Source organism: Limanda limanda, chromosome 13 (assembly GCF_963576545.1).
Source record: "Limanda limanda chromosome 13, fLimLim1.1, whole genome shotgun sequence".
In the NCBI taxonomy this organism is placed as follows: Eukaryota; Metazoa; Chordata; class Actinopteri; order Pleuronectiformes; family Pleuronectidae; genus Limanda; species Limanda limanda.
The window spans coordinates 23989161-24014035 of NC_083648.1; the positions used below are offsets into that span (position 1 = coordinate 23989161).

The window sequence follows — 24875 nt, forward strand, 5'->3', positions numbered from 1 at the left end:
ATAAATCATCCGGAGCAATAATTGGTTTGCTGAGTCTTTAAACTGCATTGGTGTGTAAACTGTTGTAGAGTGTGTGTTTACCATTAATGAGGTAGGGGTGGTTGCAGCATTTTCTCAGCTCCATCATGGTGTTGAGAAGGTTAGGGACATTTGCTCCTCCTCCGCCGCTGCCACCTCCTCCTACACCTCCTTTGGACAGGAAGGTGAAGTTCCTCTCCAGAATTGCCCGATAGTATTTCTTCTGGATGTTGGTCAGCTCCACCTGGCGACAAAAACAGCATTTACTATTTTTGGTTTAATTGACATTCTTTAAGTATTTGTTGGGGTAATTCTCACAGGATTCAGAGTGGAGAGCTGAACGGAGAACATAACCAGAATAGATGAAGATGTTTTGACTCCACCCTCGATCTCTGAGAAATCTATATTGAGATGGTAGTCCTACCTCGATGATGGTCTCCTCCTTAGGGGCAAGGTTCTTCTCCACATCCTCTTTCAGTCTTCTCAGCATCATGGGCTTCAAAATGGCTTGCAGTTTCTGAACCTGAGATACACAGAGGGAGTGTTAATACTTCATTGAAACAGGAATTTAGAAACTGTCCGAAGTTTTAAAGACTGTCCATTTACCTGTTCTTCAGTCTTGAGGTCTCCAAATTCAGTCATGAATGTCGTTTCAGAGGGGAATCTCTCAGGCTCCAGGAAGTTGAGTAAGCTGAAGAGCTCCTCCACAGTGTTCTGGAGGGGAGTTCCTGTCAACAGAACTTTGTGCTCCTGCAGAAGAACGCAGAGACAGGAAAGACATATTTAGAATTGCTAAAAATGAAAGGAGGATGTGAATAGTGAATTATTTTAATGGAACAGCTACTAGGCCATTATATTCTTGACTCTTTACATAGAGATCACTTTGTTACAAACAAAAATAGACCACCACTCACCATGTCCATCATTTTGAGTCCTTCCAGTAGTTTACAGTTTCGGTTTTTGAGGCGGTGGGCTTCATCTATCACCACACAGCGCCATGGGATGTTGCGAAGCTCCGGACAGTCAGCCAGAATCATCTCAAAAGTTGTTATAACCGCGTTAAACCGATAAACTCCCTTTATTATTTTACCCTGGAGGGAGGAAGGCAGAGAGAGAGGAAAAGAATGAAGGTCCAAAAGAAAAATCTAAGATATTCCCAACTCCATCATCTTAGTGTTTATCTAGGGGGGAAATAGGGCTGTTCAACATTTTCTAAATCTCATGTCCTGATATCATATTAGACATATAACACCACATATCTTTACTCATTTCCTTACTTGAGTGTAAGTTGGGTTCATGTATTTGCAGATGTTAACGTGTGACATCAGCTGTTACCTCCTTCCGTTTTGGTGATAACATTAACCACCCTACAAAGTCTAAGTCTAAGGTTTGATCTGAGCGCGCCACTATTATTTTATGGCTCTCCTTGTAATGTTTGACAAGATACTTCAAAATCATCACACCCAAACTATATTCGTCATGACAGAAGTGGCCCCTCTTAAGAACAGGCTGCTCATTTTGTCTTGGCTGGTCTAAATCCTTCTCATGTGAAATACCACTTCCTGTGTCACGTTCACGCAAATATATTTGTTTGTGTTGGTTTCATGCAAATTTCATGCCGGTATACTCAGTGTGGAGGAGTTGTCCAAAGCACAAAAAATATTGTGGTTAAGAGTGATTTGCAGCACAACGACAAACAGTAAATTATATAAAACGATAGAATTGTTTCTATTGTAATATTGTTTATATTCATCAGGTTGCACAGTCTTTGTGAGGAAAAGTCAAAGAAAGCTTTGATAATGAAGCTTGACGATGAAGTTGGACACATGCCATGCTATACCTGTTTTCTATAAACTCTAAAGATTTATTGTAACAGAGTCCACTGTGTTTCCTCTATTCAAACCAGGGCCCTGTACTACAAATCAGGATCTGTGGTCATCGGGGTAACTTCACAATTAGTTCATGGTTTCTGGTCCTGCAAAGCTTTTTCACGTATTATCAGGGTAAATCACCATGGTAACTTATGCTGAACGGCTAACCAGGTTTAGTTGGAGATAAGAGATCAAACATCAAAGCACCACCCACTGACCAATCAATTCCGTTACAACTTGACATCAAAGTTCTCAGCTAATAGAAAGAAAAAAAGATCCCATGGTGCTCAATGCGAAGATTGTTATAGGGTCTTTGAGAAGGACATGGGTCTTCACAGACCAACAAAATCCTTTCACCTACTCTGTATTTTGATGTGTTAGAGGTGGGATAACCAGACATGGTTTTATACATGTATCCTTCCCTTTAAGTAGGTTTATCCTGTCAAATGTATATTTGGAATGGGGGATAGGTAGTTTACAGATTTACCCTGCGACGCATGCATAACTCATGGCCTCAGGTTATTTATCTCGTTCCCACACGTTATGTCAAGATCAAGTAATATATTCCTTTCCCAAATGTCCCCAAGGAACTGCGTTACTTACATTCACACAAGAGGAGACTTTTTAGCAACTGGGCTTCCTCCATTTAGCAACTAACTTTTTCTTTAAGTCTGGATAATGCGTTTGTAGGAACAACCCTACAGCTTAATTTCTTCACAGGCTAACTGTGGCAAAGGTCACTGTTAGATATTAGTATAATTGTTCAGTAAGAGCTTAGAGTACAAGGCTTAAAGCTCAAGGACAGTAAAGGCTTTAAATTGTCCATCCCTGGCTCAAGATTTCTTCTGCTAATATCATCACAGATAAGTTGTTTTGCAAGAAGAGTTTAGCGGCTTTGTGTCATCGTGTCTACCTGTGCATCTCTATGGTACATCTCGTAGGCCTGGATGGTCTTGCGGCTGGCCTGGCTGCCGTGGTAGACCACAGCGTTGAGCTCGGTCCAGGTCCTGAACTCTCTCTCCCAATTGGGGATGGTAGAGAGAGGGGCAATCACCAGGTACGGCCCCTCAATGCCCTTCACGAAGATTTCGTTCAGGAACGTAATTGACTGGATGGTCTTCCCTAGACCCATCTCATCAGCCAAGATACAGTTGCGTCTGCAGGGACAAAATATGTGCACAGAGTGAGAAGCTGAAACACATGAGCTGCATGCAATGGTGTGTTCACTCCAAAAGCTGCTGTGAACCCTCTGCAAGATTCCAGAACTTTAACTTGACAAAGTCAAAGTGTCTCCACAATCTAAAAACGTCTCTCCCTCATTTACTAACACTCTTGGTGGTATGTCTCACAATTTGTTATCTGAAAGATTTTCAACAATTTCTTGAAATGTTTTTGTCGTGGAACATATTACACTGATATTCCGAAAAACCTAAGAGGAGAATATATTCTTTACAACAAGAAAGCAAAACAGACAGTAATAATGTGCTCATTTTGCTGGCAGCAATACTTGTCTCTCTGTACACCTATGGTACCATAACAGCATTTCAAGCACAGATGGAACAAATAAGAAACCTAACAGGGTCACTTCACATCCACTCCAATGTCAACTGCAGTCGGAAGTTTATATCCATAATTCTTACAAAACAAAAGTTAATGTTGACTTACGAGTTGTACCAGTTGAAGGTAAGCCAGTTGAGGCCTTCTAACTGGTATTCCCTGAGTGAGTTGCTATTCCTGTATGCTTTTGATCCCTCCAACTTTTTCCAGTCGGCTGCCGGAGGACGTTCCTAGACAAAGAGAAATTATTTGGGGTTATTATAATGACAATCATTTTATCAGTGTATCTTATCAAATCGTCAATGCTGAGACTGAGTTTTGTAAGGCTGTAGCTAAGTTAAAATCTTAGATGTAAAAACAATCAGCAACTGTTATGATAGTTCTCCAGAAAGACCATCTGCCTCAAGTTCTTTCCTCATTCTTCCAGGAATATTTAAGAAATTATTAAAACGGGAGTTGTGTTTTAAACATATCTTGATTTTCACTTTTTACAAGTTGACATTTCAACTACTACATTTTTGGGAATTTCTTCTCTAGACAAATGTCTGCCAAAAGTTCTGTTAGTCCAATCAACCAACCCCTGGGTTATGCTGCTAGTGCAGCTAAAAATATAATCTGCCTCCAAACACTGCCCTGGAGCATTTCTAACATGGCCCTTAAAGAGAAACAGTAGGCAGTAGTTAAATAGATGGACACAGGAAAATAGAGAGTTGGAGGGAAGGACCACAGCCAGTCAGCTGCTTCTGTTCAGCATTAAACACACTGTTAGTGGTTTGGACTGGCCACAGGAGCAGGGCGTGTGTGTGAATGTGTAAGACCGCAAGAACGTGGCCCTGTGGAGAGCATTAAGAGGGCTGTAAATCTGCAGGAGGAAGGAGCAGGCGGCAGGCCAACACACAAAAACACACATGCACGCGTCTACTGGGAGGAGGCTGGGTAACAGATAGCACCCAAAGAGCGTCTATAGAGACAAAAGCGTATACACACAAACACACAGGGCCACTTACCATTCTCTTAAGGTTGGGTGTGCGTGCTGCGATGCATTCATATTCTTCTATCTTGGACTGGTCGATGTCAGCCTTCAGCTCCCATGTGGAGTCCTCGTAGGGCAGACTGCACCATTTCACCAAATATAAGGTCACCGTCTGCAAAACAACACACAGCAGTGAGAATTTGTGAGCGTGCTGAGATGAGACAGAAGCTCAAACCCATGAAAGATGACAGGAGTTCAAAGCACCTCTTCATTTTCATCTGTGCTCTCTGAAATGTCCAGGACACGGTCCACCTCCACGTAGTCTGGGTTAAAAGGCTCATCATCCATCTGGAGAGAAAATTAGCAGAATGCTTCTGTTAGAGACACAGGTTGGTTTAAGAGAATTTAAGAGAATTTGTTGGGCTGAGGTCAGTTGATTTCATGTTGGCAGCATATGACAAAACAATTGCTGTATTAGCTTCCACATAAGCTTTGACTTCGAATATGAATGTTGGGGCTTGCGGACACTTGGATGACACTACACAAGCATTATGGAGGCATGTTGTGTTTTTTCTGTTTTATTATTTCGAAGGTTTATTTCGCCGGTTACTTCAATTGTATTGGATTCGGCTGCAACAAAGTTTTCCCTGGGACGCCAGAAGTGTTTTGTGAACTGCAAAAAAAACTTGATATAGTAATATCTATCTATTTGCAATTTTTATCTACAACACAATAAAGTGTGCACAAAGTGGCGGACAGTGTTCTCTAAAGCCACCGTAAAGAATTTGTGCAGTGCAAGGACAAGGTAAGGGAGTAATTGTACTGGAGAGCTCAGGTCCTACCTCAGTTATAAAGGTGTTGAGTAGTTGCTTTGCCCTAAACCTCTTGATCTTCTGGTGCACTCTCTTGTCCTTCTCCAGCTCCTGCAAGTCTGCCCAGCGACAGTGGAGGTACGAGCTGAGACACAAGAGACACGGTCAGACCCAGTAATTCATGACACTCATATTGAAACCAGAGAGAATAACAGTGTTTCTAGCCAATGCAGCAAAAGAGTAAACTACCATCACATGGAGGAGGTTACATTTGTCATATGGCTTGGAAGCATGCATTTTTATTCTAATAACATTTCATTGCTAGTTGGGTCCAAAATTTAGCTCATATAATTTGTCTGAATTACCATGAAAATAGTAAGGAGATTACCTAATGAAAATAACCATTAGTTGAAGGCCTTGCCAAAGTTACATGGCCTATCCAGACTTTTCCCCTTCCATAATAGATCTGATGCAATGTACCTCATATGACTGATTGTAAAAATATATACTGACAGTTTTCTACTTCACAGGAGAGAAAAGATACCATACTGGCCTCAATGTAAGGCTGTGTCTGTTTATCTTTTATTGTTTATCTATTTATTTTGAGTTTGAAAAGTGGGGTTCATGTTCAAAAAGTCAAGTATGTGTTCATTACATGACATAATCCTTTTGAATGGAGAAAGTATCAGTGTGTTACATAATGGCCCGTCTGTAGCCTCAATGTTGTTCGGCTAGTGGGTCTTTCCAAGTTAGTTATGTTAGTCCAGTTTAACTTGCAGGAGTTTCTTAAGTATTCTATAATGGATTTTGCGGGAATGGAGAAAATAAATTCATAGTGAAAACAAGTTAATACTGCCTCCGAATGTTGTGAATGCAAAAATAAACAAGGGAAAAAAATCTGTCCAACAGCCAAGAATTACAGCTGTCACAGATTATGAGCTCAAAAAGACTGAAGTGTGAAGAATGTTAAATGTCAGAGAAAATAATTATGTAAGAGGAAAGAGTGTGCAGAATCAACTCACTACAGCCCTTATTATTTGACTCGGTAACACCCACGGAGAAAGTGACTCTTCCTATAAATGTTTGATTTAAGCAACATTTTGGTAAATGCTGTCAGATGTGTATGGGACAATAAGAAAAACTGCAGTTCAAATCCACTCACTTTAAAACTTATTTCATCTATGTAACTGTATGGTGCACAATGGGATCAAGGATTACTTCATATTTGTTAACATTACTTCTTGCTAAAGTCTTAATCTACCATGAGAAACAATGTTGTATATACATTGTCCTAATAATGAGCCAAAATGATGTGAAAATTTAATCTGCAGCGCAAATTAATTGCTAAAGCAAGCTCGGAACTTTTCAGTTATCGGCCCATGTAGACCCTGGCATGCATGTTCAAAATAGGCTTAGAAGAAGAGGGAGCTCTCTTGTGAAAGACAAAGCGGTGAAGAGAAAAAGTTGTTTTACTCACAAGCCCTTGAACTTGACATAGAACTCCTCCACCTCCAATTCCTCCCCCTCCTCCAGCTAGAAAGAAAAAAAGGGTTAATAATAATAATTGCAGATATAGCAACTACATGGCACATGAACAGAAGTGGCTCATCATTGTTATACAACATGTGGTTGAATTGGTTAGGTGGCACTGGGTACCAGTCTCACACAAGCATGTCAGTCATCCCTGACTCTAAAGTCCTTTTTCTACAGAAACCCAACTACTGTATGTTGCCATAATGACCCCTCGTCATGCTTGTTTGTTTACACTGAACCAAACAAACCGGCATATTGCCACCCCCAGTGTGGGATGTGTTACATTGTTGGCCTCCTGTCCTGCCATGCCGGCTCTCTTTTACGCGACATCGATTCTGCTCTCTGACTACTACAGCTGCCAGCTTAAAGGCAGATTTACAAAACCTACCATTCTGTGTTTATACCTTTTATACAAAACAGCAAGGTGGAATAAATATGCTATATTCCTCCCTTGAACAGGCAGTGTAAAATGGGCTGGCTTTATATTCTCAGGGCAGATGCAGATTATGGTAAAGAAGTGTATGAGTAATATATGCGTTATTCCCATACATAACAGTGTGTGTGAGAAAGGGGAAATACCAAAACAGTAGCTCTTATAGAACAGCAGTTCACTTTCATTCACCATCACTACTGTAACACACACACACACTCTTCCACCAAGCTGCTACTACTACTGTAATGCCATGAATCATCAATCACACACACACACCCACACCCCTTGCCTGAGGAAATGCTAGCTTGGTGTCTGGTCTAGCTAGCGTTGTGGTTTTGGCTGTGTGCCAAACCCAGGGTCAACTCTGAATGGAGCTGTGAGAATGTGTGTGTGTCTGTTTATGTGTAAAGGGGGGGCGGGCTTAGACCCGTTGGCAGCTGGCTAGCAAAGGAAAGTTGGCCGGTGAGTGTATGTGCACGCATGTGTTGGCTCAGGGTTGAGCTTTCTTTAGACAAGCCATCTAAAACAAAGCCGGGTATTCACTCATACTCACTCTCTCACACACACCCTCTCTTACACACTCAGAGCTCCAAACACTGAAATACAAGAACTCTTGTCTCTGCTTACCAAGTGAATGCTGTCTGAGATACTTGTGTGTGTCTTCGTATGTGTGTGAGTAATCTGCTTAGGCCAGCTGTGGAGCGGCTAATCAGATGATGTAAGCCATGACTCTGGCCAGGATGTCAATGTGAGCATTTCTCTATGTATTATGTTGTATTGTGTGTCTCTTCCTCAATGCATCTCACCTGTTTTTTGGAGGTGCGCAAGCCCATGATTTTCTCCACAATGGGCCCCTCAACTTCAATCACATCCTGGAAACACACCAAATGAGTAAAGTGTTGGCCAGAAAAAAATCACATGAAAAAAATGTAATTACAGTATAATTACATTTCTTTTATAATGCGTCTTATAGTTTTGTGCTGATTCTGTCATATGCTGCAGAAAAAGGACAATAAAACTACAATCTCCCGACCACGACCTGCTTAGCTTTACTTGGTTTATGTTACAAAACTAAATTTTCATGTGACTATTAACACTGAATCATGTTTAAATTACTAATCATTATTTCAACTAAGCTAAGTTCAACCTATACATCTGTAACTATAACATAACAGCTAATGTATTGTCTTTCAAACGCATGTTTCATTTGATTATTTTGGTTATCTTGTTAAAGGTGGATAATAACCCAGAGCTCAGAACCTCTGATCACATCGAAGTATGTCCAAACATTTTGTTAATCTACTAACTGTGGCTTTGGTGAACACCTCTAATTATTTGACTTTGCAATACTCCCAGTACCTTGTTTATTTTTCTACAAAGCACCTTTTTCATTTAGCAAAAGACAAAAAGGATGTACAGACAACTAGCAGTACAGAAACTGGGTGTAAAGTATAGTCTAAATCTGATGGTTTGGATTAAACTCACTGTCTAATGAGAGAAAAGTCTTAATCTCATGTGATAGACAGAAAATGATGAGCTTTTTAAATGTTTTAAAAGATTACAGGCTGCAAAGGTAGAAACATTTTTTAAATAATGACAAACATGCACTGTACACTATTGAGATGTATTGTAATACAGAACAAAATTGAAGAAATGTAATTAAGAATGTTTACACAGACTTGAAGTGAGGAATGTGTATTGGCACAAAAAATCCAGTTACTTTTTGCCTGAAAGCAGTCCAGTTCACTCATCAACAACAATGGTCTGATAACAGAGATAAGGGGATAGTAAAATCAACTAAATCTGATCGTAGACGCATCCATAGATTTTTTTCTGTATATACAAAATATCATTTAATATATAAATGTCAGATCTATTGTCAGATTCTGTTCAATATAAACTGAACTCCAAGCTATACCTGTTGTTGGGATGATGAAGATGGGGATTTTGGTGTTTGTGAGTCATCTCCACTGACATCGTCATCTGAAATTCTAAACTCCACTTCTTCAGTGTACCTCTTCCTCTTCACCTGGCGGCTGGAACGACGCTTCTAATGGTCAAAGGAAAAGACACAAAAGAGTCAACGTTCTGTTTATCAGTTATGGTTTTGTAGCCTTTCAAAAAAAAAAAGCACAGATCACCTTTGCATTGGATGGTGTTCTCACTTGATAAAAAAAAATCATGATACAAACGTCTTCAAAAAGGACAGATCTATAAACGTGTGTAAAAATATCATTGTATACAATGTCACACTTCTATATCAGAGATGATATAGGGACCTACAGATATGTATCAAGCATTATTACTTTGGTAAATAAACAATGGGTCTGATTGAGAAATGATAGAGCCATGTGACGCTTGTTCCTCCTTTCTGTCCCAAAATCTCTACTAAAAAATAGTTGCTTGATGGCCTTTCTTTAAAACTGGGAGGGAAAACATTTGTGTATGAAATGCAATATATCGGCAAATTAAGTAATTAATTAAGTAACTGAGAAGTTGCTGCTGATTGACTTGGCTATGTGCTTGGTTTACACCACAAACAGTAGATGCCTCTTGGCCCAGTGCCTTGATCTCTCAGCGACCTGCAAAGGGTTCATGCACTTCTTTTGCATTGAGCTCAATGGAATTATTATTCTGTAATGCATTATTAGCCATGACTTTTTATAAGTTCATTGTGTGCTACCTGAAAATATAATATAGCATAAAAAAACAGGGTAAGTTTCCTTGTATGGGTCTTGTACCTGTACACCGTCATCATCTTCATCTTCAGGAGGCGATGGAGGTGGACTCTTCACCTCCACATCATCGCTGACTGATGACTCTCTCTTCCTCTTGGAATCCTTCTTAGCTGTGCCAGGCCCGACCTCTGACTCCAACTTCTTACTGCTGCAATGAAAGAAAAAAAACAACTTCAATATTTAATTTTATACACAAAAAGTGATACCACTTCTACATACTATAAGGCACTTGTTTGTGTGTGCGACTGTGTGTGTATGTGTGCCTGTCTGTCCCAGGGTGGTCGCCATGTTTGATTTACCCATTTAGAAATCATTAGAATGCCTCAGGCTCTGGCACACAGGGGGTTAATATGATGAAAGACTGCGAGGAGGCGGAGGGAGCAAGGTAGCAAGATAGAGAGATATAGAGAGGAAGAGCGAGGGGGGCCCAGAGGGAGGGGGAGGGAGAGAGGGAGAGAGAGACAGGAAGCGAATGAGAAACAGAGAGACAGGCAGACAGACAGAGTGAGGGACAGAGAGAGAGGCCCCAGAGAGAGGAGGGGGGAAGGGTTGAGAGGCCCCCAGGCCTCCTCTAATCTCTGGCATGGAAAGAAAGCGGAGCTGGCTCCATCTCCAAGTGTGTGCATACTAAGGCTGTAGTCACCCAATAAAATTTTTACCTTCCCTTCAACTGGTGGTGTGGAGAAAAGAAAACTGCACATTTACTAAGTCGGCCACAGTGCTCTCTATGTGGTGGCCTCATTCAAATGACCAGTAGATGAACATAAAAATATTCTGGGAAATGAAGTGAAGCCAATTAACTTTAGCTCATCATAGACACAAAATTCCAAAAAGGGTTTGGATTCAACTTTAACTGGTTTGATTCAGACTCCTGAATTCCAATTCACCGGTTAAGAATGACACTGTTGGTTTTGTTGGACTGCACAAACATACATTTGACACTTGCCCACTGCTGGGAATCTATGTAATGTAAAGTTTCAGCATTGCTAAAGGTTCTGCTGTTATTTCACTGTTCTCTGCCCATATGGAGAGGAGTTCCTGAATATTTCAGCCCAAAGGGGCCATTGATCTTCTTGTCAGTGTATTATTTTATATCTTATGTTCACAAGACAGTGGGAGAAAGTTCAACATCAACAACAGCTAACTTCCTTTTGATGATGTGGTGATGTTTGCTTTGCTTCATAAAAGATCTTGCCTAGCTGGCTTGCATGGAGCACATCAACCAGATACAACTCAGGTTTGTTGCAGCCTTTAACTTAACTGCGAAAGTTAAGAGAATTTGATCAACCTGAAACCAGATCCTATAACTGTACAATTGACACAAAGCCACCTTTGCTTTTCACTTTACAAAATGTTGTTCTTTAAAAATACAAAACATACAGATTATCTTCTAACTTAAATTAAACTGTTGTCTTTAATAGTTTAAGTGTTTATGCGTTGCCTTTACTAAAGTCTTGCCCTCTGCAGTACTGTATGCCTGCTTATCTCTCTCTTCTGCTCTGTGTCTATGTCGCTCATCCTCTCTCCTGCTCTGTGCCTCACTCCCTCTCTCCTACTCTTGCGCCCCCTCTGTGTCCCTGGGGCCCATCTCCTTTCATCCTCACGCCAAGAGCAATCACGATCTCCGTGGTAACGGCTGGTCATGTGACCTGCACCTGTTCCTCTGGCTGGTCGCCACACGCTGGAGCCATCTGGCTACACACATACATGCATGCATGCATGCATGCACACACACACACACACACACACACTTCTCCACTTGGCTGCCTTCTGCCCCCTCTTCTTCCTGGCGTCTTCATGGGCTCACTTTTCTCTTCAGTCTCTCCATCTCTCTAACTCTTTGTGCTCAGTCCATCTCCTCGCTCTTTTCTTCTGCCGTCTCCACTCTACAACCCATCTCTCTTTTTCTGTCTGCTTTATATATCCTAATATGCTTTAGCTGTTGGACAAATCAACCTGTTTCACAACAACCTCTGAGAAGCTTGCTTTAAAAACAATCCTGCTATTAAGTGGAATTTAAATGCTTCTGAGCTCTACTATAACACCACTCTGTTGTTCCTGGCTACATCCTCATTACGAAGTTTTCGCTTGAAAAGCATCAACCTTGCTAGGAATATGCCTGCCGTCCACAATACTCTGGAGTTTTAGAGATGCTAAAATGGAGAAGTTTGATAATGCTGCTTGTTACTACGTTTTAGTTTGAAAACTCCAGGGAAGTGTTTTAGTCTGGACATGCAGACACGAAAATGTTTGGAAACAACCACTTGCTGATTGAGTGTTTTTGGTCATGACGCAACTTTTGCTGATTTGACAGGCTCCCATCACATGACAGCGTCCCAGAAGAAAACAACTGCTACCAGTGTAGATCACTACATTGCTAAATACAAGCGTTGCTGAACCTGTTGTCTTTGCTTACAGCTGTTGTGCAGTTAAATCCTGTATTTTACCATGAAACATATATGATGGAGTTGTTATTTTAACAATATGCGACAGTCCTGCAAACAACAACCAAATGCATCCAGTGTACACCAACATGAACAAGCCTTCCTGTTTACACCGGTATGTGCATGGTCACTTGATATACGTTTTCAGGCATGTTAGTATGGACAGGGATTAAAACTGATAGAGAAAGGCTCACAGACAGTTCGTTCTAGTTTCAAAACACAATTCTTAAACAATATGAAAGTAGCCTCTGACAAAAGCAGTAACTGTATTTATATGTACATCTTACAAGTTTATTTACTACTGCAGACGAGGGGAGCTTCCAAATATCCTACAGTACATTTCCCACATTTTATAACATCAATTGAAATAAATGAAGTTGACTAAAGACAGTTTGGTTTCTTTCACCATGTCTCAGTTAAACGTTGGGTTATATTGTAAATTGCTGTAATTTCATTTTACGTTCCCTGCAGCTCTTGATGGCTACACAATCCCAAACCAAATTCTGTCATTGACTCATGTTGCTTTTTAGGAAACAAGCCATGTGATATGGTCAGCTAGATGTACGAGTCACGACATTGGCCTAAATGAGATTGGTAACTAACTTGCTAGACAATGTGGTGATGCGCCACACCAGTGTTTTTACATTTTATTACCAATTTATCAATTCTAAATGTACCTTGTGTAACAGTCAGTAATTTACCAAAGTTTGGTTAGGATTTTGAGCTCAGTGAAAATATATCCAACTTTTCAAATGTCCAGAGACATGACACCACATACAATAAATAATAATGCTTATATTTAATAAGTCGCAGTCACTGGTATATTGTGCATACCATATTGGAAACTAAAGCATGTTAAAGCTGGTATCATAGAAAATATGCAAACAAGGATGCAATTAAAAATACAGTGGACGTTGCCATATCAAACAGAATGTAGCTCAGCCACCGCCTTAATAAAATATTTTCCTTATCAAAGAATAAAATACCTCTAGATGAGCTTCAAGTGCATGTCATCCAGCTTTGAACTGAAAAATTTGAAACGGCTACAGAAAATAACCTGACAAATCAGGAAATTAAATGTGAGAAATTGAAATGTAAATCCAGCATAAGGTGATGTGATTACACAGGTCATCATATTGATAGGAAAACTTAATAAAACAGGTGAAGCGTTTAAATTGATGCAACATCAGACGTCTAATTATACATCAGGGGAGGGAGGATAAAAGAAAGACAGGAAGCAGAGCCGTGGAGTAAAATATGGGGAGGAAAAGAGACCAATTGAAGAGGAAGCCAGGAACGGGGGAAGGATGGGATGCAAAGGACACCTGCTGCTGTGATGAGTCATACCACTGAACCCCCATATACACAGACACCACAAAAAGGGAAGTGGCTGTAGTGGTCAGAATGCAACACATACAGTTCCTTCTACGCAAAAACAAAAAGTGCTGTATTTGCAGACGTTTGCAGACATGCTCAAAGCAAGGTGTCTGTGTGCATGTCTGACATCTTTATGTGTGCAGCAAACAAATCTCAAGCCCCATCCACACACACAGGGCAGGGTGTGGCAGCTGAGAGCTGAGTTATTTATAGATGTACTTCCACTGAGAGAGGTAGACAGAGAGGGAGTGCAAGCAAGAGAGCAATGGGAAAGAAGGATGAGCAAGAAAGCAAGGTCAAAGGAGAGGAGTGAGCTAAAGGACCGAGGCAACCACCTGATTCAGCCTGAAATGCTCTCATATGCACACCTTTCTGAACAACTGACACGGATAGTGGTAAATGCTGTGATGTGTCCAATTATTGTATCTTTCTTACGATCAAGACAGCCGACACAAAGTCTTCTTTCCATCCAGGCACATTTTAATATATAGTAACTTTTATTTGTATAGCACACAAGGTAATAAAGTGGCAAAAAATGTATGAATAAATATTAGGTCGAGAGCTAAAATTGATAGAGAAACCCAACAGCTTTCCACAATTAGCCACACTTCGGCGCCTGTGAAGATAAAAACTCCCTCGTTAACTGGAAGGTGCCTGTAGTACCAAACTTTGCCTTCTGCATTGACCGTTTGGGTGAGCGAAGAAAAATGGGTAAGAGGTGGGGGCCAAAAGCAGGAGAGAACTTTGTCTAGACACACACAAATAAATACAGCTAGAATTAGTGGGACTTACTACCAAAATAACTACCAATACTGCCTCGTAATGGACACAATCAGCAGGGGGAGCAGCTGGCCCACAGCCAAGTCTTAATCTACTATAACGTTATACTAGATATTTGTTCTCATCACAATGGAAGACTCCCTCAATATAAACTCATCTCAAATGTGAAAACAACAGTAGTGAACCTTTTCATTTATATAATATCAATATATTTTATCATAGTAATAAAAAGTAGAATATGGTTCTAATATGTCAGTGGTGGAGAAACACTTTAAATTTTTGTATTGTCAACAGACATGTAAACTGATAGCATTTGTGACTACCTCAACTGATTAACCTCTGCAAAGATCTGTTGATTGGTTTGATTGAAAGCAAGATTATGCAAAACCTACAAAGCGCATTGCCATGAAACTTGGAAGGATGCGATATGGGTAAGGACAAAATCCATTAAATTGTGTGGCTCAAAGTCAGGGGTCGGATCCAGCATTCCCCCCCCCTATATTATTTAACATTGCGGGATAGGGAGTTTTTTAGTATCTTCCTTGACTTGTCAGAGAATAATTCATGAATATACAAAAATCCGGCATATTTGGGTGACTGATATTTTTGAGTGTGTGCAATCTGGTGCAGATCCAGATTAAAATCTTGTTCTAGAGAGTCAAATTTGGTTTCATAAGGAGACTGTTGGGTCTAGGCAGATTGTATGCACTCTGCTGAGAACCGTTCTAGTTTTAAAAAAGCAGCGCTAACTTACATGATTTGGGGTGACAGTGCAACAAACTGCAAATAAAGGAAGTGAGAACTGTGTTGAAAGGGTTAACAGTATGGACTCACATCCTTGTTCCACCAATTAAAAGGAAGGCCTCGGTCTGGTTTGCAGTTGCTTATTTGTTCATACAGAGATGCAAATACAGTGTTGAAAGAGATATACTGTAGCGTGGTATAGGCCACATGAAACTCTGAGCTTTGGGGGTTTATTTCTCCACCCACTGGTGGAAATCTTGCATAAATCCCCCAAATATGCAATGGAACATGTGGGTTAGTGGTCCCTACAGAGGATACTCTCTACACCAAGAGTGAACATTTTGAAAATTGCCCTAAAAAAGGGCAAAACTCGGCTACAAGAAAAGCCACAAAAAGCAACTATTTAAAATTAAAAGCAACATTTAACTCTGATGGACTTCAACATAAATATATCATAGAGACCTACAAACAAACTGCATGACTTTCCAGGAACTAATGAACCATGAATAATACGAAAGCTAAACTCAATGAGCAATACCAAACTTCATTCAATAAATATAAATTTAATATTCATTAAACAAACCTTAACTTCTTATTGAATGAGGGAAGATGGGGAAGGTGTGGGGAAGCTGAAGAAATGAAAGGATTCACTCCTCTTCAACAAGACGATGTTGGATAAGAGGGAGAGGAAAGGAGGAGAAAGATTGAGGAAAAGAAAAGATAGTTGATTGCAGCAGTCCACCATTTTAGAGTAGCAGTGAATGGCCAGCAGCCATTATTATGCTAAATTAACCTGGGAGCTGCAGGCCGCCACTCAAGATGGAGGAAAGCCTGACACCAGATAAGAGCTAGTTTACCAACACACACACACACACACACACACACACACACAGGTCTAAGAATGAACTCCCCCTCCCCCAGATTTCCTTTACCCTGTCTCTCTCTCACTCACACACTTGTGGCTGCGGAGTGGTCAGCAGCATGGCCTTCATTATCATTAGACGCCATTTTCTGCCAAAAAGATTACCAACGACTCCTCCTCCAACACACGCATGCACATAAACACAAAAGGCCGGCCCCTCACTGCCTCACACACACACTCCAGGTCTCGCACGTTCCCCACTCCCCTCCCCCGACTCTTTTCCAATGGCCGATGAATGTGTGCACGCACACACTCCTCCCCCAGCTCTGACCCCTGCCTACTGCTTTGGCTCTCCCTCTTCCTCAGGATAAAATGGGCTGAGATGAACAAGAGGGGATTGACACTAAAGGCGAGGACAGGGAACGAGAGAGAGGCTAGAGACAGTTATCTATGTGCGCTTGTTTTAGGTGAATGCGTTTTCAGACACATTTCTCAGTCTGATCAAATTTCCCCCATCACAATTTAAAAACCTCTGACTCCATCATAAACAGATGCTCTAAACTCACATTGCTTTGGCCAAAGAATCATTGACAAACTGTAAGATGAATGGAGAAAAGATCTGCCCAGAAATTTAAGGCTACAATAGCCATAGAGAAAGATAGAGAAAACATGGATACGACTAGAGCTTTGAGTCAACAAAGTGTACTTAAGCTGATATCAACAAGCACTGTTAAGTGCCAGGAAGTTTGATCAAGCTGGACTATAGTCTACTCATCAAGTTCAACACTATCCCCGTAATCTACATGGAAGGTGTTTAACAGTCACAAACAGATCTAACCCATAAACTAACTGATCCTGCTATCAGATCCTGAGATAGCTTATTCCTCTATTGCAAGGAGCTCCAGTGTGATCTTCAGTGTGCACACTGTCTGGTTTCTTCTTTATTCCTGTTTCAGAGCAGAAACGTGCACTGGGAGTCGTACGTGGAAACACTACAGTGAATGTCACCATAAGAAGAAAAGAGGAAGTCAGCCGATCTTTCATCTTGTTGGGTTTGATTAAGATTATTTATTAGACCTGCTGAGATCTGATCAGTGTGAGCCAGATCACCTCCAGATGTGGTCTGACAGATCCAGATTTGTGGTGCTGCAATTCCACCTCATCTAACATTGATTTTAATACAGATGCCTCGTTAATGGAAAGTGTAGACATTGAAATTGTCGGAGGAGACAATTTTATAACAAGGTTAATTCAGCGTAATTTGTTTTAGCCAAGTTTGCCTTGAGGTTTTCCCCCAGTACCTGCTTCACTGCTGTGTCTTGCACTTTTCTCTGTGGTATCAAGGAAGCATCATGTCTACAGAGACACAGCCATCAGGAGTCTCTGTTCATCAACTCACATTTGGTGGTGAGGAACTAACTGCCAACATTCCAGGGGATAGAGGATGTCAACAACTCTGGATCACCACCCAAGGGAACTAGGGTCCTCTCAAGGTACAGGAGACAGCCCTCACCATTGATATTATTTAACTCACAATCCTTCAAAAAAAAAAATATGAACCAGATTACCCCTTATAACAATTTGCTTCCCTTGTATGAGTTGCAATTTTACATTGGTCATTGTGTTTGGCGATAATAACCCTACAAAACTCCTCAATTACAAGCAACAAGTTAATTGGCATAGCATAGAGAACAAAACATTGGGTCACAGCTAGGGCTGAACGAATGATTTAAATATGACCAACACAATATTAGATACATTTAGTGATATATAATATTTAAAATTATAGGTGTCTTACTGCTCCCAAGTCAGAAACATTTCACACAACTGAAACATAGAATTTGCCTCTACTATACTTTGAAAATATTTTGTAAAATCAAAGTAAATAAAGTTATAAATAAAAAACGGAGAAATGCACAGGCCACAAAGTCAAACAGTACAACTGCATGTATGAACAGTTTCCTGAAGCGAATGAAATGGTTCCACTCCTCAGACTGTGATTTTTAACCCTTTCGAACACAAGTCACGTAACAGACAGAGTGTGTGTGGAGCCACAACACAGCAGACATGAGGCGCTGTAAAGACCTGGAGCGTCCCGTTCATGTGCGGGTGGTCGTGCAGCGGTACGGAGGCGCCGGGCCTCAGCAGGAAACACCCCCATGCTGAGCACCTCCGTCTCGCACATGTGCGTGTAGGGGACCGGGGGTCTCTGGAGCCCCGCCTCGATTTTCAGGTCTGCCGCCGGCACCGCGGTCACCAGCGAGATGAGCTCGCTCTATGTTTGCGCCACGTAGGTGACGCAGGCCTGCTTCGCTATCTTCTGGATCAGTGGCGTTGTGTTGTCCCGCGGCATTCTGGCTGCGGGTGCGAACGGCAGCCCGGTGCGCTACTCTCGTTCGCACGTGATAATCGGGCACGTTGCGATTAGGAAATCGCGTTTTATCATATCGCGATTAAATCGCAAATGCAATTAATCGTTCAGCCCTAGTCACAGCCACATCATTGCATCATACATTCTCAAGGCTCCAATGGGGAAATCCGAGTCACAATTTATTGCTCCTTATACAAAAATGCAAACAAAAGCTTAAATCCGAAAAAGAAAATATCTAAATTCGTGCGCAGCGCCAAGCCTTAAATAACAGCTGACTCCCATCCACTCCCATGTTAATCCTTTGTGCCGGTCCCAACGGAGGCTGAAGCGCTGCGCCACGCCAAGGCTGCCTCGCAGCGTGTAGCGATCGTTTAGGCGTCGAGTCTATATTTTGCTTGATTACCGCTGCGGAGTTAAGGGTGTCCGGTGTGACCAGCCAAGCGCTGGCGCGCTAGGGATTAGCGCTTGCGCGTCACTTCAGCGTCTGGTGTAAACCCGGCGTCACTCATCAAGTTCAGCAAGAAGCATCCCTTCCAAAACAGTGATATTCTATTGAAAAACAAAAAACCTGAATCTCCAAATAATTACACCTTCGACACCAGGAGTGGCGAACCATCTTCCAATCAAGGCCCATTTCTCTTTGCATACACCCTACAAGAGTCATACTAAATTATTGAATACATGTATTACATTAACCTCTCTAATGCACTGGATGGTAGTGTTTCTATTTGGCAAGGCATCTGATGTCATATGGTAGTGATGGTGCAACTGGCAGCTTGTTTTCCAGGTTTGAGTCAATTTTGAAAAGAGCTGATCATAGCAATTCTGGGTCTCTTCATAGACCGGGAAAAACGTGATCACTATGAGTTTCCAGAATTTTGGTGGGAGGAGGCGGCATGAGATTTGACCTAGCCACCTCTGAATTCTCTGTTCCCTTGCTATTCTCTTCTTTGGACAATGATTAATTGACGGGGGGGAAAAAGGCAATGATCTGAATATCTTTATTTTATTATCTAGGGCAGCAGGGCTGGGCTGATATAGTGACATGCAGAGCTTGAACGCAGGGCACATGGAACACCTTTTATCAGGCAATCTATTGCAATATGTTTAACGTGCATGTCTGGATCACATGTTGATTTCGCAATGACGATAAAAAAAATATGAGCTTAACCCTTATAAACAGAAGATAATTACTACAGATGACACAAATATTTTAAGCTTCATCTCTAATCCCAACGCTACATCAAATATTCTATCAATATTCTATTTTATATGCAGCCATACATGCTCTTAATTGAGCATGGAGCCGCTTGTGCCGTTGATATAAGATACCAAAATTCTGGTTTCGATACCACTATCTGAGCTAGTGGCACCAGACGTCTGTAAATTTGTCATAGCTGCAGTGAGAGAAAAAAACCTGCACGCCTACAGGGAGACACTGCAGGTTCGCCCCCATGGAGTGAAAGCAAAGCGTTGCACACACGAAAACAATACGGCTTGTATTTAAACACTCGGACCCGTTGCACACAGCACCTGTGCTCCTCTCGCACCCCAACATAGTACCGGTATTAATTTGAGTACACAAAACTACTTTTATACAAGTTAATATTGTAGTTATACCAGAAACCTCAGAAAGGCTGTAGTTAATATAAAAAATTAACAGAGAACTTCAGGTGATGGGCAGTAGACTCCCTCTCCCTTTCACTTGAATATTACACACTAGACCTTTGAAAGCTTGGTATCGCAATACTTGTCTAATATCCGTACACAGTGGAACACTAGTTGTAGGCCTGGGCGATATGACTTCAAATCAACATCACGATGATTTCAAAATTTTACCTCGATTATGATTAATGCACAATAATATATACCCACTAGATCGTGATCTGACATCCCCTTATTCAGGTATCATTACATCAAAAAAGTGTAATGCAGCAAATTTCACATTGAACATTTTGTCAGTTCTTTAAACTAATCTCAGACATGGGGGTGAATGATATCAGATGATGCTTTCCACATGTCCCCAATCTGACAGTAGTTTTAAACTTGTTGATCAAGCTCCAGAAAAAATGTAAGTCATCCTCAGATCCTTCCGTATAGCAGCCTTTCCTCTTTGCTTCACTTACACACACATATACACAAATAGTTTGCGGTATTAAGGTCTTTCCCAGCTCAGCAGGTTGTGACCAAATTGGTTCTCCCTGGCTGGCTACATGTGTAAGTGATCTAGTTTGTTTCCTGGTCACTACAAAACTGTTGCTGTATCAAATCTTACATCTTATTACCAAAAAGGCCAGCTGAGGAAAGTTTCGACATGTTCAACTGTCTTTATACGCGAGTTATTTAGTCAACACACGTACACACAATCTGCAGGCAATGATGCTCCTACCTGTTTTTCTTGGGGGTCTTGGTCTTGGGCATGGAGCTCTTGGCCTTCTTCTCCTTGGGCTCTTTGGGGGTCTTGGGCGTTTTAGGCGTCTTCGGGGTCTTGGACTCTTTGGACTCCTTGCCCTCCTTGCCCTCTGCCTTCTCCTTTGGTTTCTTTTTCCGCTTTTTCTTCTCCTCCACCGTTGGTGAACTTCCCTCTACAATTCCTGTGCCAGTAACCTGTTCACCTGCCTCACTTCCTGATCTGGTAAATTCTGACATCAAGTCTACATCAGCGCTTCCTCTTCCTGCCTTCTTCTCTCCCTCGTCTTCTTCATCCACTACTTTTGCTTTCTTTTTCTTCTTCTTTTTTGGCTTGGTCTCCTGGTTGCTGGGCTGCTCTGTGCTGATTGGCTGGCTGGGCACACCAGCGCAAATGGTCGGCCTTTCAGTAACCATCATTGAGGCATCGCCTGACGGGTCCGTGGGGGAATGCTGGGGAAGTGGGTGAGAAAGATATTCATTAGTCTGAGTTATAACACAACGTAAAATAATACTCAAAACACATAATTAAAATAAGATAAAGATAAAAAAAGAACCCATTAAAAGTGAGTATGTAATTGTCTTTCAGCTAAGACATTTTCAAGAGATTTGTTAACACTGGAATTCACAAAGTGGGCCAACTCAGACGTGGCTAACCAATCCAATTGTGAAAATTTGGCAATTGACAAATTTGCAATATTTGATAATTTAGTATGTCTTCCATTTGTTAAAAGTGTGCAATTCATTTGATGAGATTCAGAATTTGCTGCCCTTTTAATCATTAAGAGAATATATTTAGTTTTCAGATAATTGGCCATATAACAAGTGGTTTGAAGATGTTCACATGAGCATAGGGAAGTTAAAATTATATGACATGAAATATAACTTATTATAGACTAAACAATTAACAATCTGCATTAATTATAATAAAGAAATTCAATTACATAAAACAAAAAGCAACTGCAAAGTTTATATATTTGATTAATTAATTGTTTACTATAAACATAGTAAAGACATTTTTTTTTTTTACAACCTCCAGTCAGAAAGGAATTCAAATTGGAGAAACAGGAACAAGCATTGTTAAATTTTGCCTCAAGAAATTGCATGACTATCAATCAACAATTAAAAGTTAACTGCCAATTAGTTTTCTTTTGACTGTCTAATCAATTGACAGTATCAGCCCTAAATTAAACCACAATGAATGTGGATTAGCCTGAGCATGTGCCATGAAGCATGTCTGCTTAAGTTTTACATCAGCATAGGATGAAGTGTGCCAGCTCCTCAGTCAGTGCTGCTATACTTTCTGTAGGCCGAGGGTTGATATGTCAGTATGGAGGATTACAGAGCAAAGGGGGGGGAGGGAGCGATCCATCCATCCTTCCTTTCATCCATGAACAACTCTGCCACCTCCCCTCTCTATTCAGGACTCCCTGTTGCTACGGTTCCCTCCCCGCAACTGCCTCCTCCTCCAGCAGGGCTAACCTCAGTAAACAAACCAACTGACACCTAATTTTCCTACTCCTTTGCTCTTCTGTGGACTAAAATCCTCTCTCCTTCGTCCTACACCTCATTGCTCCCAAGTAAGCTTTCTGTGACAGGAAACTGGTTACCAGCTGTTGGGAGCCTCTCCAGCTGCCTCTCCTCCCGTTCCTTCTCTTCTATCCCTCCCTCCCTCCCGCTTCCTCTCTCTCCAGCTGCTCAGGGTCCCAGTAGCAGATGGGAAATCAGGCATCATGACACGAATAAATTATCTCCATACTTCAAAAAGGCACAACGAGGGAGTATGTGCGCATGTATCATACGAGAGCAAGAGACTATGCCTTTGAGAGAGTGTGTGTGCATGTGCACTTGTGCTGTGTGTAAAACTGTGTCAATGAGGTGTGTGTGAGCATCAGCAAGTTTAAAGCAAAATGCCATGGCAGCAGGTCCCCTCGACACACATGCACGGCTTGGTTGTGTTCATACGGAGGAGGAAAGAGTTTGGGAGCTATAACTGGAAGTCCACTTCCATCAAGAGAATGCTAATGTACTTTCACACACCCAACTGCAAGGTCAAACATTGCACAAACCCCTGCACACAAACACCTGCTGTAAGCTGCGCCATTGAGTAACACAAATATTCTGTGTGAGTGTGTGTGTTGTAGGTAGGGGAGAGTGACAATCAGAGAGAGAGAGACAGATGAGGGGAATGCATAGCCAGCGATAAATCAGTCCTCCTCCCAAGCTTCCTAGATAATCAATCACACAAATGACAGTGGAGAAACCCAAAGTGTTTACACAATCACAAATACACACACCCCCTGGAGTCCTGCGTCAGGTTTGGTGTTCTGCAGAGTGACGTTAACATGCCAGTGTACCTACTTGTCCTGGGTTAAATGCAGTTCTCCATCAGGGATGGAAAATCTCTTTGTTCTCCACTGAAGCACCAATAACTGAATTTAATAACAAGATCCGTACAGAACATCTCAAATAGTAAATAAGACGACTGAGGAGGGGAAGAGGTTCGAATGCCATTTCGATCACCACAGAGGGAGGATGGAGAACAGAGTGAGGATGAAGGTGAGTATAGAAGGGTAAGATGAAGGCTGAAAATCTGTCAGGAAAACACACTTAAGTCTCCCCAGGGCTGGGGTGAAAGGAAATCCCGTTATCTTTTATTCAGCTTCTCCCCTCACTCTGTCCATCCATCCAGTTCTTCCTCCATCCCATCCAAAACTTGCCGCTGCTAAATATCTCACAACATTCAGTAAATTATGAGGTGGTCAGGCTCCCTTATCTAGGCCCCTGTTCCAACCTGGTATTAACATCTCTCGTGAGACATCCTATTCACATGTGGACGGTCTTAGGTTTTTTTGTTCACACCTAGCATTAAAATGCAGCCTGAATGTGTCTCTTGGTACCACTTGTGCTTGGACCTCATTTCCCTGCTTTATATGCAAATAAAGAAACGTTTTTTGTGTCCGTGAAAACTAAGTTATGTTGTGTTTACCCCATCTTAGTACACGAAAGAGAGACACGGGCACACAGATAATGAGAATTAACACTGATATGGACAACAATTTGATTAAATTTTCGTTTAAAGTGCAGAAGGAGAGAGTGATGTGAAGCCTGGGAGGGACTTGCCTTCACACAACAAAAAGAAGGAGGCCACTAGGGTTAGGCGATTGGATGGATATATTGTCTATCTGCGATTTGCTGAGTCAATCCTGATCAGATCACCCAGGACAGATGCTACTACTGGGCCTGAATGAGGTCTACAAGACAGATCCAACACCACCAGACCTGGTTGACTTTGCCTTCAACTCTGGCCTCCATTTGTTTTCCCACTTCCTGTTGTGCACATACTAAGACGAAAGGCTTTGTTTTCCATTTTAATCCTGATTAAGACAATTTGTATCATTTCTGAAATAAACACACCAGCATAAGCAGCATAAGCTACTCATTGTGGTATTTTATGGTTCTCTTGGTTAAAAAAAAGGTGATGTGTCTGTCAGGCCATGCAGAAATTCAATGCTTTGTAATATTAGACTGAATTCCTCCCTTGCATGAAATGATTTTCGTACAGTGACTACATTTTACTATCTTCACTCCTTCCATTCTTGAAGCTTGATTACATTTTAGAGGACCAGCTTTGGACCATTGCACTATACATATAGGTAGACAGATGCTAAATCTGAAATGTATACTAAAGGGTTGCGTGGTGTGAATTGAAAAATGGGTCTCAACTAATCCCTAGTTCTCCATAATTTTTAACCAATTCCAATACAGAATTGTTGATAAAGTTATTGTGTGAAAGTGGTAGAGACTTCTATGATTCGTAAGAGGACCACTAAAAGCAAAAGGGCATGAACATTTCAATATCATTTATGCAAATTCATGTCGATATTAATTTCTCTATTTGCTTTTATTCAATTGTTTTAACTTTTCAGTGTATTGGTATTGTTATAGAGAAA

At 41.2% G+C, this 24875-nt stretch overlaps 1 protein-coding gene across 1 annotated transcript in view; it reads right to left on the bottom strand.

The window, feature by feature from the left end:
- Positions 1 to 24875, bottom strand: part of chd7 (chromodomain helicase DNA binding protein 7) — a 69334-nt gene that overhangs the window by 25605 nt on the left and 18854 nt on the right. The window contains exons 4-17 of the mRNA XM_061083873.1: positions 20903 to 21375; positions 9939 to 10083; positions 9116 to 9247; positions 8004 to 8069; positions 6709 to 6764; positions 5262 to 5376; positions 4684 to 4767; positions 4454 to 4591; positions 3555 to 3676; positions 2803 to 3046; positions 933 to 1109; positions 625 to 768; positions 443 to 541; positions 82 to 262 (exon numbers count right to left, since the gene is read on the bottom strand). Coding sequence (XP_060939856.1) covers positions 82 to 262; positions 443 to 541; positions 625 to 768; positions 933 to 1109; positions 2803 to 3046; positions 3555 to 3676; positions 4454 to 4591; positions 4684 to 4767; positions 5262 to 5376; positions 6709 to 6764; positions 8004 to 8069; positions 9116 to 9247; positions 9939 to 10083; positions 20903 to 21375 — 2176 coding nt within the window. The remainder of the gene's footprint in view (positions 1 to 81; positions 263 to 442; positions 542 to 624; positions 769 to 932; positions 1110 to 2802; positions 3047 to 3554; positions 3677 to 4453; positions 4592 to 4683; positions 4768 to 5261; positions 5377 to 6708; positions 6765 to 8003; positions 8070 to 9115; positions 9248 to 9938; positions 10084 to 20902; positions 21376 to 24875) is intronic.